Genomic DNA, 20,524 nt, shown 5'->3' on the forward strand with positions numbered 1-20,524 from the left:
TCACCCTAGGATTGTTGAGGCTTCATGACAGATGTGACAATTATTCCACAAATGAAAATTTCAACCAATAGTAGCCATTATCATGAAGCTGTCTTCCCCATTTACTTTGCCAAGTTTGGTGACCTTGCCTGGTACACAAATGTAAGTGCTTGCTTGTTAAATAGAGATTAAAATCAAATGTAGGCCATTGCAGAGTATTGAGTAGAGTTCCCTGTGCTATAGAGTAGGTACCTTTTAGTTATCTATTTCATATGTGTGGTCAGTCACTCAGTCACGGCTGACTCTTTGCAACCCTACTGACTTAGCCCACCAGGCTTCTCTGTCCATTCAGTTTTCCAGGCAAGAACACTGGAGTGGGTTGCCATTTCCTACTCCAGGGGATCTTCCCAACCCAGGCACTGAACCTGCATCCCTTGCATCTCCTGCATTGGCAGGCGGGTTCCTTTTCACTGTGCCATCTGGGAAGCCCATCTATTTGATATATATTAGTGTGTATATGTCAATCCCAATTTACCCCTGCCACCCTTCCCCTCCAAAAGTTCTAGTCTTTAAGTCAGTCCTGATTACTTTGGAATTTATAGAGCCTTCAGTTATAAATATATACATAAACTTTGTTACTTGTAACTGAAAGGTTGTTGTTGAATCACGCGAATACACCAGGATTCTTGGCCCCCAGAGGAGAAGAATTCAATCCGGGGCCAGAGACGAGGCTTGATCCCTCAGAGCTTTTGTGTAATAAAGTTTTATTAAAGTATAAAGGAGATAGAGAAAGCTTCTGACATAGGCATCAGAAGGGGGCAGAAAGAGTACCCCCTTGCTAGTGTTAACAATGAGGTTATATAATCCAAAGAATGTCTGGAGGTTGTAAAGACCTCATCAGACCCACTCCCATAATTTACATTTTAAGATAACACTGTCCTCAGGCAAGATACATCCTTGTAAAGACCAGGTCTACTCCCATAATTAACATTTTAAGATAACAGAAGGTTGAATCCAAAGACTGTCCTTAGGCAGGATACATTATTGTTATATAATCCTAAGGAATGTGGAGAAAGAAAAGTTTGTCCTTTCTTCCTCCTTGGGAATTCCAGACCCTTCTCTCCTTGGGGACCCCTAGACTCCCTATCAACCTGCCTAGGAAATAACTCTCTCATAACTAATACCTCCTCCTCTCACTCCACTCCCACCCTCCCCAGATACACACCCTCAACTCACATCTTTAAAAAGGTTTTATTTTTAACAAATCAAAGACTGATCAATATATAATCTGACCATATACTCTCAATTTTCCTGACAACAGGAAGCAGAGCCCCCCTACCCCACCCATGAATCCATGACTTTTTCTCAAAGAGGAAAAAAAATTCAACTCATTGTTTTAGACCGCTAAGATGTGAGACTGTTTGTTATCACAGATTAATCTAACCTAACCTGACTCTTACAAGTTCCATATAAGATAATATAATAAAATTTGTTGTGGATTACAACAAACTGTGGAAAATTCTTAAAGAGATGGGAATACCAGACCACCTGACCTGTCTCCTGAGAAATATGTATGCAGGTCAAGAAGCAACAGTTAGAACTGGACATGGAACAACAGACTGGTTCCAAATTGGGAAAGGAATACATCAAGGCTGTATATTGTCACCCTGTTTATTTAACTTATATGCAGAGTACATCATGCAAAATGCTGGGCCGGATGAAGCATAAGCTGGAATCAAGATTGCCAGGAAAAATATCCTCAGATATGCAGACGACACCACCCTTTTGGCAGAAAGTGAGGAGGAATTAAAGAGCCTCTTGACGAAAGAGGAGAGTGAAAAAGTTGGCTTAAAACTCAACCTTCAAAAAACTAAGATCATGGCATCCAGTCCCATCACTCCATGGCACATAGATGGAGAAACAATGGAAACAGTGAGAGACTTTATTTTCTTGGGCTCCAAAATTACTGCAGATGTTGACTGCAGCCATGAAATTTTAAAATGCTTGCTCTTTGGAAGAAACGCTATGACCAACCTAGACAGCATGTTAAAAAGTAGAGACATTACTTTGTCAACAAAGGTCCATCTAGTCAAAGCTGTGGTTTTTCCAATAATCATGTATGGATGGGAGAGTTGGACTATAAAGAAAGCTGAGTGCCTAAGAATTGATGCTTTTAAACTGTGGTGTTGGAGAAGACTCTTAAGAGTCCTTTGGACTGCAAGGAGATCCAACCAGTCCATCCTAAAGGAGATCAGTCCTGAATATTCATTGGAAGGACTGATGCTGAAGCTGAAACTCCAATACTTTGGCCACCTGATGGAAGAACTGAGTCATTGGAAAAGACCCTGATGCTGGGGAAAACAGAAGGTGGGAGGAGAAGGGGATGACAGAGGATGAGGTGGTTGGACGGTATCACCAACTCGATGGACATGAGTTTGAGCAAGCTCTGGGAGTTGGTGGACAGGGAGGCCTGGTGTGCTGTAGTCCACGAGGTCACAAAGAGTCAGACACGACTGAACGACTGAACTGAATAAAATTTCACCAATTTAAAATATGTTTTAAAAAATAAATAAACTGGAATGTGTTAGTAATTCCTCTGAATTACAGAGATTTTAAGAAAAAGGTGTTACATCTAATAACAATCTGCTGTGATATTCCCACACCAAAACCATCCATTACACCATACCCTGGAACTCTCTCAGCCATCCTATCACTGGAGAGTAAGTGATGTTATTTTAAGTGGTTTTGCTCCCAGTTGTTTCCTTTCTAATATGTGTCTATAAAGTAAGTAGGAGGGGATATATCCAAATGGAGAATGGTATGGACAAAAGCAGATGGACCTAGCTTTCGGTCACATCTCTATAACACACCAGCTGGTAACCCTGAGCATGTCATGCCCCTCCATGCATTAAAAAAAGAAAGAAAGAAACAAGGATAATACCTGCCAGCACAGAAGCTGGTCGGTGGTAAACCTGGCTGGTACACAGTAAAACTCAGATGGTGGCCTGACATTGTCAGAAATTGTCCAGAGCAGAAGCCTTCCTTTTTACACTTAACTCCCTTCGCGTTGTTCTGCCTGGGGTGGCAAGCCTGCAAATGGAGTTGGCAGACAACATGTTTCAAAATAAATCAACTCTTCTTCTTCCTCCAGTTCATGGTTCATCAGCTAATTCCATCTCTTGGGTGGAGATCCCTGCTGTGGCATTTTCAGATGCACACATTCAATTTCTTTTTTAAATTGGAATTTTGATAGCCCATAAAAATAATTCAGATATACCTGTGAGAGTCTCACTCAAGTTTCCCCCATGGGAAGCAGTGTTGGGAGATTATAAAGAACTGGGGTTTGGGAATGAGTCAGGGCAGGGGTTGAATCTCAGTTCTGCCTTTGACTACGACCTCCGGCAAGTACATAATTCTCTAATTCTCAATTTCATTATCTCTATAAGGGGTAATAATACCTGTCCTAGAGCATGGTTATAAAAGTGAGCTGAGCATGCATGCTGAATACAGCACATTACCTGGGACACAGTAACTGCTCACTTAAAAAAAAGGACCAAAAAATAAAAAATAAAGTTTCCTAGCATGCTGTGTTTCTGAGTTTTTGACATTGCTTATTAAAATTTAAGTTCCTGTCAAGAGAGTGGTGGTTTCAAGATTGAACATGTCAACAGTCTCACTGTTCCTTCTTGTATTGAAGGGCTCACTTCAACACCACTTGGATTTTAAATGTAAGATCATCCACAAATTGGAAACCACTAGTCCCTAGTGTGTTACAAAATGAAAACAAACTCCATGCAAGTTGATTTCTTCTTAATCACTCAATAAAACTGAAAACTATAACAATCCTGTTTTGTGTTTTCAGTCCAAAAGAAGCAGCATCCATGGAACAAAGGAAAATCAGTTGATTCCCTGTAACAAACTGCTGAAAACAGGAAGACTCAAGCTCATTTCCTTCCTTTTATCAAGAACTCACTCTGTGGCAGGCACTTCCGGGGGACACAGTGATGAGCAAGACAAAGTAGCTGCCTTCGTGGAACTCATATTCTAATGGAGGAAACAAGCAAATACATAAATAATAAAATGTACTATTTATAATAGAGATTATTTGCTTTGGGGGGAGGGGACTACATCGTTTGACATGTGGGGATCTCAGTTCCTTGAACAGGGATAGAAACCATGTTCCCTGCAGTGGAAGTTCTGGAAAGCCAGGAAACTCCCTAGAAGTATTTGCTTTAAAGAAAAATAAGAGAGGATAAGAAGATAGATGTTGGGGGAGGTATTATTTTTGGTCATGGGAGAAGATGCAATTAGCTCAGTGATGCAAACGAGCAGGCTAGTGATGACCTGGAGAAAGAGCCTCCCTGGAAGAGGCAGCAAAAGCCTTGAGGCAAAACGAATTTGCCAAGTCCAAGGTAAAAAAGCCAACCAGTGTGACCAGCAGAAGTGAGTAAGAAGAAGAATTGTAGGAAATGAGGTTAGAGAGCAAAGCAGCAACCAGATCTTGTAGGTCTCTAACCCATACTGCAAACCTGGATTTGATGTTAGGTGCCCTAGGAAGACTACAAAGTTTTGAGCAGGAGAGTGACTTACAGTTTTAAACAATCACTTCAGTTTCTATATGAAAATGGGCCACTAAAGAGCCAGAGTGGAGGCAGGAGACCTATTAGGAAATTGCAATAGCTGAGGGGAGAGGTGATTACAGCTGAGATTGAAACAGTGGTGGTATCGGAAGCAAAAAGTGATCATGTTTAGGGTGTATATATATATGTATTTAATTTTACTTTTGGCTGTGCTGGGTCTTTGTTGCCGGCATGGGCTTTTTCTTGTTGCAGTGAGTGGGCTTTAGTCTCAGTAGTTGTGACGCTAGGGATTAGCTGTCCCACAGCATGTAGAATCTTCCCGAACTAGGGATTGAACCGTGCATTGGCAGAATTCTCAACCACTGGGCCACAAGGGTTATATTTTGAAAACAGAGTACTTGCTGAACAACAGAATGTGGGATATGAAGGAAAAACAGGAACAAAAGGCAAGTCCTAGATTTCTGTCCTTAGCAACTGTGTGAGATGGGGCACCATTTGCTGAGAACACTGGAGGGCAAGTAGGTTTAGATGAGAAAGTCCATAATCCTATTAGATATTAGTTTGAAATGCTTATTTGACAAGAGGTGCTGAGTAGGCGGCAGGATATATAAATCTGAAGCTCAGGGAAGGAGTCTGGGTTGGAAAGTTGAAATTCGCCAGTATTCATGAGTCACTAAGCCATGGGACTAGAAAAGGTCAAACCAGTTTTAATAGATTCAGAGAAGCCAGCTGAACCCACAGGCACCCTCCTCCATGACCTGTGATTCAGCAGCACTCTCCCTTAATGCTTCAGAACTCTTGAAAGTCATCACTTTATTCAGAGGGAAGAGCCATGGAACTTCCTCCAGAAAGAGGCCAAAACGGCTTTACTGAAGTATAACCAACACCCAAGGCCTCTTGCACAGAGAGAAAGGAGCAGATCTACAGAGATCAAAGAACAGGGGCCTTGAAAAGGTCGCACAAATACATCCGGAGGTCAGAACAACCGGAAGCATGGTTTTCAGAACTCAGCAATTGTTCTCCAAAAAATGAATGTGAGGTGACATTCGTTATTCAAGGCAGTATATCAACTAGCATCTCTGAACTGAGAACAGCAAATAAAAACATGTGGAGTCACTAGAATTCTTAAAGATTCCCAGCTGTTAAAAAATAAAATGTTTACCTTGTTCGCACCTATAATTAGGGGTCAAGGCTACACCAAGGCAGAAAAGGCATTTTACTACATCATGTACTGATTTATGACACGCCTACCTCATCTGAGACGTGGAGATCATTCATGCTTCCTGAAATATAGGTCATCAGTCAAATCTCTCAGAACATATTACAACATGGAAAAGAAATGACTTTTTTTTTTAAATGATATATTGCACTGTCTCAAAGCCCTTTGTGGTAGAGAAGGGTTCAAGGCCACTGGCTTTGACATGCATGGCCCCAGAGTTTTTATTTGTATGATAAAGTAGAAGTTGTTCCTCTCCAAATCGATTTTCTCTTCACCTGTGTAAGATTAGCGTTCAGTAATTCTTTCTACAGGTGTTTTGTATCAAATCAATTCCCAACGCCGCTCACAGTCACCTAACAGAAAAGTTAGCATGGTTAGCAGCTGGGGGCAATGGCTGGAAATACCAAAAAAAAAAAGACTACACCAGATGTTTAACAACTGAAGTTTCCACTGTTGTTGCTTCCTGATGTTTTGTTGTTCTGGTGCTATTTACTTCAGTTTAGTCACTCGGTCGTGTCCAGCTCTCTGTAACCCCATGGACTGCAGCACGCTAGGCTTCCCTGTCCATCACCAACTCCCAGAGCTTGCTCAAACTCATGTCCATCGAGTCGGTGATGCCATCCAACCATCTCATCCTCTGTCACCTCCTTCTCCTCCTGCCTTCAATCAGTTACCGACATAAAATGTTTTTTAATAATAAAAAAATAAACACCTATCAAATTAAGTATAAACTTCAATCTGATATATTTAGGGCCACAAAATGAACCCAAACTCTTTCCAGTCTCATAAGCACTGCACCTCCTTCTAAAGTCCACTAACAATGATAACAACCACAGCAGCAGTAATAATAGCTGATGCTTTTCAAACATTTACTGTAAATCAAGAGCAGTTCCAAGAGTTTCACATATCTTAAAGAATTTAATCCTCACCTCTTTATAGACAGAAGACTAGGGCTCAGAGAGGTTAGTGACTAACCAGCCCAAGGTCACACAGTAGAATGTAGCAGAGTTGGGATTTAAATCCAGGCAACCTGGAGCCTGAGCCTACACACTTAACCACTTACACCTCTGAACTAGATGATTTTGTGGGTCCATCTCTACCCTGCATCTTCAATACCCTCCTTGAAAAACATCCATTTTGTCAAAGCCCATTTCAAATCTTCCATGCGGCTTTCTTGGCTACACCCATCAAATTAATGTCTATTCTTCCTTGGAGTTTATGCAGCATTTTCTTCAGGTTTTCATATCTTTCTGATGACCCTAACTCTATTCTTTTTTATATATAAATTTATTCATTTATTTTTGGTTGTGCTGAGTCTTCACTGATGCATGGGCTTTTCTCTAGTTGCAAAGAGTGAGGGCTACGCCCTACTTGCAGTATGAGGCTTCCATTGCAGCAGCTTGTTTTGTTGCAGAGCATAGGCTCTAGGGTTCACGAGCTTCAGTAACTGCGGCTCCCGGGCTCTAGAGCACACGCTCAACAGTTGCAGCACAGGGGCTTAGTTGCAAGTGGGATCTTCCCGGACCAGGGATGGAAGCCACATCTCCTACATTGGCAGGCAGATTCTTTTCCACTGAGCCACCAGGGAAGTCCCTTAATTATATTCTACCTTTATTTATTGTTGGGGTTTTTTGGGGTTTTTTTTGTTTTTTTGTTTTTGTCTTAAACCCTTCAGTAGCCTGTACATCATTGAGCACAGAGATTAAATCATCTTTGTTCCTGCATCCCAGACAGCAACCAGCAGAATCCCTGGAACATTGAAGCCTCTGATTAAATGTGTTCAGTTCATGAACTTTTCTCTAACTTTCAGTCTAAATTTTCCCAGTGTGCAAAACAAAAACAAGTCTTGACTTACAGTGTGGTATCTTGTGGCCTGGCCTTGTGTTATGTCAACCTCAACACAGCTGAGAGAAAGCCAGATAGGTATTGCCTTATTTTCTATAAAGTCATTTCAGGGAAAAAGATGACTGTGTGGATTGGCGCTTCCCACGTAACCCAGGCGAACAAACGTCAAACAGTTGTGCTTCTAAAAGCTTCAGTCATAATCCAGTTTTACAATTTCATGAAGGTGAATATAGCTTTTCGTCTAAAATGAAGGAGAATGGGGGAAGGGAAAATTGGATAAAAGCAGTCAGAAGGTCCAAACTTTCAGTTACAAGATAAATAAAGACTAAGGATTAACGTACAACATGATAAATATGATTAATGCTGATGTACACTATACATGAAAGTTAAGGGTGTAAATCCTAAGTGCTCTCATCACAAGGAAAAAGATGCTTTCTATTTATTTAATTTGGCATCTATATGAGTTCCCAGGTGCTCATTAAAAATACTGAGGCAAGTCAAATAGCGACGCTACATACTTTAAACTTATACAGTGCTGTACCGCAATTAAATCCCAATAAAACTGAAGGATACTAATACATACACAATCCACAAACATTATTCAGTTTTCACCAATTTTACATTCAGGCACTTGTGTGTATATTTAAATGCAATGTTATCATGTATAGAGTCATGTGACTACTACTGTAGCCAAAACACCTAACCATTCCATCACGATGATACCTTGTTATACTTTTTTCTTCCGTTTTTATTAAGATATAATTGACACACAGCCCTGTATACATTTAACATGTGACTGTTGTACTGTAATTATGTGAAGTGTTCATTAACAGGAACTAGGTGAAAGGTGAAACGCTGAGCTGGAAGAAGCACAAGCTGGAATCAAGATTGCCGGGAGAAATATCAATAACCTCAGATATGCAGATGACACCACCCTTATGGCAGAAAGTGAAGAGGAACTAAAAAGCCTCTTGATGAAAGTGAAAGAGGAGAGTGAAAAAGTTGGCTTAAAGCTTAACATTCAGAAAACTAAGATCATGGCATCTGGTCCCATCATTTCATGGGAATAGATGGGGCGACAGTGGAAAGAGTGTCAGACTTTATTTTTTTGGGCTCCAAAATCACTGCAGATGGTGATTGCAGCCATGAAATTAAAAGACGCTTACTCCTTGGAAGGAAAGTTATGACCAACCTAGATAGCATATTCAAAAGCAGAGACATTACTTTGCCAATAAAGGTCCATCTAGTCAAGGCTATGGTTTTTCCAGTGGTCATTGAGAGTCAGACTGTAAAGAAAGCTGAGCACCGAAGAATTGATGCTTTTGAACTGTGGTGTTGGAGAAGATTCTTGAGAGTCCCTTGGACTGCAAGGAGATCCAACCAGTCCATCCTAAAGGAGACCAGTCCTGGGTGTTCATTGGAAGAACTGATGCTGAAGCTGAAACTCCAGTACTTTGGCCACCTCATGCGAAGAGTTGACTCATTGGAAAAGACCCTGATGCTGGGAGGGATTGGGGGCAGGAGGAGAAGGGGACGATAGAGGATGATATGGCTGGATGGCATCACTGACTCGATGGACATGAGTCTGATTGAACTCCGGGAGTTGGTGATGGACAGGGAGGCCTGGCGTGCTGCAATTCATGGGGTCGCAAAGAGTCGGACATGACTGAGCAACTGAACTGAACTTTAACTGAGGTTAAAGGTTGGGACAAGACAACATGGCAGAGGAATAGGACGGGGAGACACTTTCTTCCCCACAAATTCATCAAAAGATCATTTGAATACTGAGCAACTTCCACAAAACAACTCTGAACGCTGGCAGAGGACACCTGGCACCCAGAAAGGCAGCCCATTCTCTTTGAAAGGAGGTAGGACAAAATATAAAAGACAAAAAAAGAGACAAAAGAATTAGGGATGAAGACCTGTCCTGGGGAGGGAGTCCTGAAGGAGGAGAAGTTTCCACACAGTAGGAAACCCAATGGAGAAGCTCTATATAGTCACAAAAAGCAAGACCGGGAGCTGACTGTGGCTCAGATCATTAACTCCTTATTGCCAAATTCAGACTTAAAGAAAGTAGGAAAAACCACTAGACCATTCAGGTATGACCTAAATCAAATCTCTTACAATTATACAGTGGAAGTGACAAATAGATCAAGGGATTAGATCTGATAGAGTGCCTGAAGAACTATGGATAGAGGTTCATGACATTGTACAGGAGGCAGTGATCAAGACCATCCCCAAGAAAAAGAAATGCAAAAAGGCAAAATGGTTGTCTGACAACGACTTACAAATAGCTGAGAAAAGAAGAGAACCAAAAGGCAAAGGAGAAAAGGAAAGATAAACCCACTTGAATGCAGAGTGCCAAAGAAGAGCAAGGAGAGACAAGAAAGCCTTCCTCAGTGGTGGATGCAGAGAAACAGAGGAGAACAACAGAATGGGAAAGACGAGAGATCTCAAGAAGATTAAAGCTACCAAGAGAACATTTCATGCAAAGATGAGCACAATAAAGGACAGAAATGGTATGGACCTAACAGAAGCAGACGATATTAAGAAGAGGTGGCAAGAATACACAGAACTATACAAAAAAGATCTTCATGACCCAGATAACCACCATGGTGTGATCATTTACCTAGAGTCAGACATCCTGGAGTGTGAAGTCAAGTGATGATTAGGAAGCATCACTATGAACAAAGCTAGTGGAGGTGATGGAATTCCAGTTGAGCTATTTCAAATCCTAAAAGATGATGCTGTGAAAGTGCTGCACCCAATATGCCGGCAAATTTGGGAAATGCAGCAGTGGCCTCAGGACTAGAAAAGGTCAGTTTTCATTCCAGTCCCAAAGAAAGGCAATGCCAAAGAATGTTCAAACTACCACACAATTGCACTCATCTCACATGCTAGTAAAGTAATGCTTAAAATTCTCCAAGCCAGGCTTCAACAATACGTAAACCGTGAAACCCTGAACTTCCAGATGTTCAAGCTGGTTTTTAAAAAGGCAGAGGAACCAGAGATCAAATTGCCAACATCTGCTGGATCATAGAAAAAGCAAGAGAGTTCCAGAAAAACATCTACTTTTTCTTTATGGACTACAACAAAGCTTTTGACTGTATGGATCACAACAAACTATGGAAAATTCTTAAAGACATGGGAATACCAGACCACATGACCTGCCTCCTGAGAAATATGTATGCAGGTCAAGAAGCAACAGTTAGAACTGGACATGGAACAACAGACTGGTTCCAAATTGGGAAAGGAATACACCAAGGCTGTATATTGTCACCCTGCTTATTTAACTTATATGCAGAGTACATCATGTGAAATACCTGGCTGTATGAAGCACAAGCTGGAATTGAGATTGCTGGGAGAAATATCAATAACCTTAGACATGCAGATGACACCACCCTTATGGCAAAAGCGAAGAGGAACTAAACAGCCTCTTGACAAAAGTGAAAGAGGAGAGTGAAAAAGTTGGCTTAAAACTCAACATTCAGAAAACTAAGATCATGGCATCTGGTCCCATCCCTTCATGGCAAATAGATGGGGAAACAATGGACACAGTGAGAGACTTTATTTTTGGGGGTTCCAAAATTACTGCAGATGGTGACTGCAGCCATGAAATTAAAAGACACTTGCTCCTTGGAAGAAAAGCTATGACCAACCTAGACTGCATATTAAAAAGCAGAGACATTACTTTGCCAACAAAGGTCCATCTAGTCAAAGCTATGGTTTTTCCAGCAGTCATGTATGATGTGAGAGTTGGACTATAAAGAAAGCTGAGTGCCTAAGAATTGATGCTTTTGAACTGTGGTGTTGGAGAAGATTCTTGAGAGTCCCTTGGACTGCAAGGAGATCCAACCAGTCCAACCTAAAGGAAATCAGTCCTGAATATTCATTGGAAAGACTGATACTGAAGCTGAAACTCCAATACTTTGGCCACCTGATGCAAAGAACTGAGTCATTGGAAAAAACCCTGATGCTGGGAAAGATAGAAGACGGGAGGAGAAGGGGATGACAGAGGATGAGATGGTTGGATGGCATCACCAACTCAACGGACATGAGTTTGAGCAATCTCTGGGAGTTGGTGATGGACAGGGAGGCCTGGCGTGCTGCAGTTCATGGGGTCACAAAGAGTCAGACATGACTGAGCGACTAAACTGAACTGAGATGAAAGATTTACAAGAATATCTCTGTATTATTTCTTGAAACTATATGGGAATCTACAATTATCAATAAGAAATTTAAAATAAAAAACTGAAGGATAAATAAAATAAGGATATGAGAGGCAGGAAGAAGAAAAGGAAAAGCTGGGCTTTTTCTTTTAGGAAACTCAGCCCAAAAAAACCGTGTGTAACTCAGTGGCAGGTGGCTGACTAGCTAAAGCGTGAGGTGTCTCTGATGTTGGCTTGCCAGGTTCAGGTTACCAAGAAAACGAAGGCTCTGGTTACCTTGACAACACAGGAAACCCAGGGCTACAGCATGTTTGACTAAACTCCCTTTCAAAGCCTTCCTGGATTTAGCACCAATTTATTAGATCTACACCCCTGCAACTCTTGTTTCTATATAGCGTAAAACTGCACTAGAAAATTTTTTTCAGGTAGATACATGATTGGTTTCATAGATAAAGTTACAGAGCTTTAATAATTCTGATGCACCCAAATCTCCTATCTTGAAATGCCCAGGTTGTTATCTCTACCACCCAAAGTCTCGGAATAAGAGCCCCAATTCTGTTCCAATTTCCCCCAGTGAGATGGCATAACCCTTCTTACCTTTTTTTCTTTTTTTTTTACAAGCACATTACAGTGCTCTTTGGCCTAATGTTTAGGTGCTGAATATTTTAGTCTTAATTAAAAAGAAAAATCTTCAGAAATTGTCATTTGATGAGATCAAGTTATTTCCTCGGGAATCGAGTCAGTTGCTGCTGATACTCAGTGAAACAGACACCTCTGAAACTCTGTCCTGACCTCAGCTACTCTCTGGCTTCCCCCTCAGCCTTCTCTAGCTCTCTGCAGGCTTGTGGGAAGGACCTACCTGCAAGACTTTCAAACGTAGAATCTCTGGAGTGCTACTCCTCTGAAAGTTCTGGGGTCCACTCTCTAGGATCCCCACACACACCACTCCCATCTGCCAGAGCCCATGGGGCCTTGACTCCTCTCCCTGGGTCACTGGAGGATGATCTTGGCCAGCCTGGTCAGAAGCCAGCATAGATTTCCCACTAAAACTGTTGTGGGTAATGTATATATATCATGCATGCATGCTCAGTAGAGTCCGACCCTTTGCAACCCCATGGACTGTAGCCCTCCAGGCTCCTCTATCCATGGGATTTCCAAGGCAAAAATACTGGAATGGGTTGCCACTTCCTACTCCAGGGGATCTTCCAACCCAGAGATCAAACCCATGTCTCCAGCATCTCCTGCATTGGCAAGTGGATTCTTTAACACTGAGCCACCTGGGAAGCCTATAGGAAGTATATATATATATATATATATATATATACACACATACATACATATATATAGGCTCAATCATGAAAAAAAAATGAAATTTTGCCATTTGCAAAGACATGGATTAACCTGAAGGGCATTTTGCATAATGAAGTTAAGTTAGAGAAAAACAGATATCGTATGCTTTCACTTATATGTGGAATCTAAAAAATTGAACAAACGAATATAATCAAACAGAACAGACTCACAGATACAGAGAATAAATTAGTGGTTGCCAGTAGGGAGAGAGTTGGGGGAAGGGGCAAGATATGAAGAGGGGATCAAGAGGTACAAATTACTGTGTATTAAATAAGATATAAGAATATAATGTACAACACAGGGAACATAGCCAATATATTATAATAACTTTAAATGGAGTATAATCTACAAAAATATGAAACCACTATATTTTACACCTGAAACTAATATAATATTGAAAATCAACTATTCTTCTATTTTTTAAGTATTGTAAGTGGTAGTTAATGGCACCCCACTCCAGTACTCTTGCCTGGAAAATCCCATGGACGGAGGAGCCTGGTAGGCTGCGGTCCATGGGGTCACTAAGAGTCAGACACGACTGAGCGACTTCACTTTCACTTTTCACTTTCATGCATTGGAGAAGGAAATGGCAACCCACTCCAGTGTTCTTGCCTGGAGAATCCCAGGGACAGAGGAGCCTGGTGGGCTGCCGTCTATGAGGTCGCACAGAGTTGGAGACAACTGAAGCGACTTAGGAGCAGCAGCAGCAGTTAATATCTGTATTACTGGTGATACCAAAAAATATGAGCTAAATAGAATTATATAGACTGGCCTAATCACCCTTCCTGGGCTTCCCTGGTAGTTCAGCTGGTAAAGAATCCACCTGCAATGTAGGAGACCCTGGTTTGATTCCTGGGTTGGTAAGATCCCTTAGAGAAGAGATAGGCTACCCATTCCAGTATTCCTTGAGTTCCCTGGTGACTCAGATGGCAAAGAATCTGCCTGCAATGCAGGAGATCTGGGTTCAATCCCTGGGTTGGGAAGATCCCCTGGCAGAGGGCATGGCAACCCACTCCAGTATTCTTGCCTGGAGAATCCCATGGACAGAGAAGCCTGGCGGGCCACAGTCCATGGGGTCACAAAGAGTCAGAAACGACTGTGCAGCTAAGCACAGCACAACAACCACCTTTCCACACCTGAGATCACTTTCTATCAGGAACATTTTCTAAGTTCAAACCAGCTAAGTTAGAAACTCTAGAAACTTAATATTCAGTTGGATTATGCCCATATTTATAGTTTTTCAATGTACTTTACATAGTAGAAATCCCTTTATTATTTTAAGATCATAAAGATTCATTGCAGAGAAATATAGCTGAGGAAAATCAATCGCTTGTTTTGCTAAAAAAAGAAGAAAACAGCAGTCATTATGTTTAATGTATTAAATATAAAAGTAACATTTAATATCTTTACAAGTTATTACTGGATTTATTTTTTCATGCTTTTAAAATTAATAACAAGTAGAGATACAAGCTCAGAATTTAAAATATCATCTCTCAGTGTTGGCTAGTTTATGATATCAGAAAAATCTTAAGATTAGAAGAAATTATTAACGAAGTTCCATTTCCTGGATTTAGTGTCTTTAGTGATGTCCCCCCAGAACAGGGGGAGAGCACTCATTTCAGAAACAGAACAGGGCAAGAAAAACAGAATCAGAACTTCTCCCAAACTGTCTACAACTTTTGGCATGTGCAGCATTTTTTTATTGAGCCCCATTTTCTGGGTTTTCGCGCTCATATCTCCTGCCCCTTCTGTTGCTTTATTTTTATCAGCTTCACAGATCTGTGAAAAGGGGGATTTCTTCCCAGACTGAACCATGTTTCTCTATCCTTTCACATGTTTATTCCTGGGCATACATTCAAGCTTCTGTCCTGATTTTATATTAGCATCTCTCTAACACGCAATGAACTCCTCCTTCACAGAGTCAGAAGCTAGAAAACTCTGATGCCTGAGGAAAAAAAAGAAGAGCAAGAGGCCAGGCCAGCCTGAGCCAGGCCAACAAGCTGCCTGTGGACTGAACTCCTTCAGTTCCCAGATTCTGTTCCCATGTGGCACATCTGAGGCTGTTCTGCCTCCTGCAGCATCTGGAAACATCTCTCCCTACACGGAGCCCCATGAATGGAAGGATGTTTTGCAAAGCATCAGCACAGCACTAACACAATCAAGGCTGACATCCCTGTCTTTATGCTAGAAAGATGTCCTTAGTGTATACTCATGCCAAATGCTCTGATGTTGATGTTTAATTGTCATGGTCATAAGAAGTCACTTGTTAGAGGCTGGAAAGAGAGACTTGCCTGTGAAATTTTTCTCCACACCTAGAGAGCAAGATCCTGGATGAGGAGGTTCATGTCCTGTCCAGTATGGCCACCGAGAAGATGACAACCCTATGCAGCATCAAAGAAGAATTAAAAGACTAAGGCTGTGGGGTTTTCCTGATGGTCTAGTGGCAAAGAATCTGCCTGCCAACGCAGGGGACACAGGTTCAACCCCTGGTCCAGGGAGACCCCACATGCAACGAGGCAAATAAGAAGTGTGCCACAAGTACTAAGCCACGACCCACAGCTACTGGAGCCTGAGTACCCTAGAGCCCGGGCTCCACAAAGAGAAGCCACTGCAGTGAAAAGCCCGAGCACCACAACTAGATAATAGCCCTCACTTGCCGCAACTAGAGAAAGTCGGGGCACCGCAACAAAGACCCCACACAGACAAAAAATATATAGACAAACAAATAAAGAAAATAAATCTTTAAAGAAAGAAAAAAAGACTAAGACTGTAGATGGTGACTGCAGCCATGAAATTAAAAGACGCTTACTCCTTGGAAAGAAAGTTACGACCAACCTAGATAGCATATTCAAAAGCAGAGACATTACTTTGCCAACAAAGGTCCATCTAGTCAAGGCTATGGTTTTTCCTGTGGTCATGTATGGACGTGAGAGTTGGACTGTGAAGAAGGCTGAGAGCCAAAGAATTGATGCTTTTGAACTGTGGTGTTGGAGAAGACTCTTGAGAGTCCCTTGGACTGCAAGGAGATCCAACCAGTCCATTCTCAAGGAGACCAGTCCTGGGTGTTCATTGGAAGGACTGATGCTGAAGCTGAAACTCCAGTACTTTGGCCACCCCATGCAAAGAGTCGACTCATTGGAAGACTCTGATGCTGGGAGGGATTGGGGGCAGGAGGAAGAGCGGATGACAGAGGATGAGATGGCTGGATGGCATCACCGACTCGATGGATGTGAGTTTGAGTGAACTCCGGGAGATAGTGATGGATACGGAGGCCTGGCGTGCTGCAATTCATGGGGTTGCAAAGAGTCGGACATGACTGAGTGACTGAACTGAACTGTGAAGTTTTATAAAATCAGACCACGATCTGCGAACGCATATCGCTCTCAGCATATCTTGGTTCTTAAATTTATCCTTATTTCCTCTAAAAATGTTCTGTTGTACTGGCTGAGGGATACACAACTTACTTGGACAAATAGAAGAAAAGAGGCATTTTATAACAATCTATAGGTAGTTTGTATGTGCAAAGTATCTACAGCATTTCAACATATCAAGTGGCTAAAAGAACTGACTGCTGTTTTTCAAGCCAGGACTGGAGAAAGGATTCATTTGTTCAAATACCTCTACCCAAGGTGGTTGTAAACCAAGTCACAGGCAAAGTGACATATGGAATGTTCTCAAGGGCCAGAGGAGGGAGGACCAGAAAGAAAAAAGCAACAGGGAACCCTGAACATATTGCTGCCTTGGAAACTGGACAGGCCCCTTCTCATGGCCAGGTTTGAGGTCTCAAGAATTTCTAATCTCATGAAGGTCTAGAATCCTGTGGCCTTGGGTTTCTCAGCCATGCACACCTGAGGGAACGAATGATCAGGGGACTGATTAAGAAAGCTAACTGCCACATTCTGGTGAGTCTCCAGTTAGAATCCATCACAACTCCCCATCCCAGGAGTGGGAAGTGGCTAATGAGTGTGGTTAAAGATCACTGGAGGGACTTCCCTAGCGGTCCAGTGATTAGCACTCCACACTTCCATTGCAGAGGGCATGGGTTTGACTCTGGTTGGGAAACTAAGATCCTGCAAGCCATGAGGCATAGCGCACACACATCCCCACCCCCAAGCAAAAAATCATTGTAGACATTCATTCAAGATGTCCAAATCCCTGGTGAAAAAAGAAGTAGCCTGTTTGTCAACCTGCAAGACCAAGCATAATCTAGCCTCTTGGTAACTTCTGGCTGATATATCATATTAACATTATTAGCTACCAATAGGTATTGGATCTTTACAACATGCCAGGAACCATGCCAACCACTTTACATGAATTATCACCTTAAATAGTCACAACCACCCTGACCCCCTGGGGTAGAACAGGTGCAAACGTCGTCCTGTGCTCCTTTCTCCATCCTGCCCCATTGAGGATGGGGCACTCCCCCACCCTCAGTGTAAGGATGTTCCAGCAGAAATACAAAAAGTCTATTCCCACTTACCAAGTACTCTTATGGAACTCAAAGAAAATAATTTGAGAGAAAAGGGTGCTTTTATGAAGATGTAATTTATTTTTAATTTTTACCTATAAGAATTATAATGAAAACTAGCAATCTTCCATTCCATCCCTTCCTATAACTTCACTGGCATAAACCTTGGAAGTCACAACTTTAAACTCTTTAAACGTATATTTATTTTCTTATTACTAAATTATGTATGTATACTGCTGCGTGGTGATTTCTCAATAGTAAATATTTTCTATGGACTTTCTGTTATAGTAGATAAGCATCCACACCACCACCTATCCCCTTTCTACTCGCCAATCTCCCAAAATAATTATATCATAAGTTTAGTTAAGTCAATAATTTATATATTTAGTGCTATGTGGTATCTTAGTTCTTCAACCAGGAACCCCCTACAGAGGATCCCCTCTGTGCTCCTCCTCAGGGAGCACAGAGTCTTAGCCACTGGACCATCAAGGAAATCCCTATAGCTGTGTTTAAATCACAGAGCTGTAAAGTAAAAGAAAAAAGTCCATTTTATGTATGACAATTTTTTAGCCTTGTTGAATATAAGTGAATTATTTAAAAGTCAGGTAGAGATATGTGAAGTTGTTTTTTTTTTTTTTTAGCATAAAGAAAATTTAGACAACAGGAAGTATGGAAGTAGGCTAGTTCCAGGATTGGTTTGGAGACTCACTGACACCACCAAAGACATGGGCTTTTTCCAATTTTCTGCCTCACCATCCTCAGCAAGTTGGCTTGTCTACAGGCTAGCACTGCTCCTGGTTGCCAGATAATTGTAGCAATTCACATGCAGCTCTTGAAGGTACAACCATAGTCAATAGAAAAGAGACTGCTCTTTACTTTGTGATTCCCTTTGTTTTTCAAAATTTTTTTCAAAGCTATGCTTTTTTCAGTAATCACGTACAGATGTGAGAGTTGGACCATAAAGAAGGCTGAGCACCAAAGAACTGATGCTTTATAATGTGGTGCTGGAGAAAACTCTTGAGAGTCCCTTGGACTGCAAGGAGATCAAAACAGTCAATCCTAAGAGAAAGTAGTCCTGAATATTCACTGGAAGGACTAATGCTGAAGCTGAAACTCCAATACTTTGGCATCTGATGTGAAGAGCCAACTCACTGGAAAAGACCCTGACGCTGGGAAACATTGACAGCAGGAAGAGAAGGGGGCAATAGAGAATGAGATGGTTGAACGGCATCACCGACTTAATAGACAAGAATTTGAGCCTTTTGCTACCACACCGCCGCCATCACGGGTCGCATGCACGCTCCCGGGAAGGGCCTGTCCCAGTCGGCTCTGCCCTACCGCCGCAGCGTCCCCACCTGGCTGAAGCTCACTTCTGACGACGTGAAGGAGCAGATCTACAAACTGGCCAAGAAAGGCCTGACTCCCTCACAGATCGGTGTGACCCTGAGAGACTCTTATGGTGTTGCACAAGTACGTTTTGTGACAGGCAACAAAATCTTGAGAATTCTTAAGTCCAAAGGACTTGCTCCTGATCTCCCTGAGGATCTCTATCATTTAATTAAGAAAGCTGTTGCTGTTAGGAAGCATCTTGAGAGGAACAGAAAGGATAAAGATGCTAAATTCCGTCTGATTCTGATTGAGAGCTGTATTCACCGGTTGGCTCGATACTACAAGACCAAACGAGTCCTACCCCCTAATTGGAAATACGAGTCATCCACAGCCTCTGCCCTGGTTGCATAAATTTGTGTATTGTACTAAAGCAATAAAATCATTGTTTAACAGAAAAAAGAAAAAAAAAAAAGAATTTGAGCAAGCTCTGGGAGTTGGTGATGTACAAGGAAGCCTGGTGTGTTGCAGTCCATGGTGTCGCAAAAAGTTGGACATGACTTAGCAACTGAACAACAACAAAAATACTTAATATAAAATTTACTATTTAAACCATTTTTAATTACACAGTTCAGTGACATTAGGTACATTCACATTGTTGTGCAACCATCATCACCACTCACCTCCAGAACTTCCTCATCATCTCATACTGAAACTCTGTCCCCATTAAATAAGTCCCCATTTCCCTCTCCTACCAGCCCCTGGTAACCATGGTTCTACTTTCTGTCTCTATGAATGACTATTCTAGGTACCTTATGTAAAAGGCATCATGATTTCGTCTGTACTTTCATGTCTGGCTTATAGTACCTAGCATAATACTTGCAAAGTTCACCCATGTTATAGCATGTATCAGAATTTCATTCCTTTTTAAAGCTGAATAGTATTCCATTGTTTGTACATACTACATCTTGTTTATTCATTCACCCATAACTGACATTTGGGTTTACACCTTTTGACTAACATTAATAATGCTGCTATGGACGTTGGTGCTCAAATATCTATCTGAAGCTCTGCTTTCAGTTCTTTTTGTGCAGAAATGAAATTGCTGGATCAAATGATAATTCTATTACCTAGTCATTGTTTTCCACAGTGACTGCACCGTGTTATATTCCCACCAGGAATGCAGAAGAGGTGCCGATTTCTCTACACCAACACTTGTTTTCTGTTATTTTAGTAACAGTCATCCTAATGGGCATGAGGCTTCCCTGGTGGCTCAGATGATAAAGCATCTGTTTGCAATGCAGGAGATGCAGGCTCAGTCCCTGGGTTGGGAAGGACCCCTGGAGAAGGGGATGGGAACCCACTCCAGGATTCTTGCTTAGAGAATTCCATGGATAGAGGAGACTGGCTACAGCCCCTGGGGGTCCCAGAGTTGGACCCAACTGAAGGACTAACACTAATGAGAGTGAGGTGATATCTCATTGTGGTTCTGGTTTGTGTTTCCTAATGACAAATGATGTTGAGCATATTTTCATATGCTTATCGGCTACTTATAGATATTCTCTGGAGAAATGTCTATTTAAGCCCT

The 20,524-nt window shown here is 41.7% G+C and overlaps 1 protein-coding gene across 1 annotated transcript; it reads left to right on the forward strand.

Moving 5' to 3' along the window:
• The first annotated feature begins 18,858 nt into the window (after nucleotides 1-18,858).
• Nucleotides 18,859-19,414, forward strand: LOC133258833 (small ribosomal subunit protein uS15-like). Its single transcript, XM_061435547.1, has one exon. The coding sequence runs from the start codon at nucleotides 18,904-18,906 to the stop codon at nucleotides 19,348-19,350; it is 447 nt and encodes a 148-aa protein (XP_061291531.1). The 5' UTR covers nucleotides 18,859-18,903; the 3' UTR covers nucleotides 19,351-19,414.
• Nucleotides 19,415-20,524: the final 1,110 nt, after the last annotated feature.

Source organism: Bos javanicus, chromosome 13, assembly GCF_032452875.1.
Source record: "Bos javanicus breed banteng chromosome 13, ARS-OSU_banteng_1.0, whole genome shotgun sequence".
In the NCBI taxonomy this organism is placed as follows: Eukaryota; Metazoa; Chordata; class Mammalia; order Artiodactyla; family Bovidae; genus Bos; species Bos javanicus.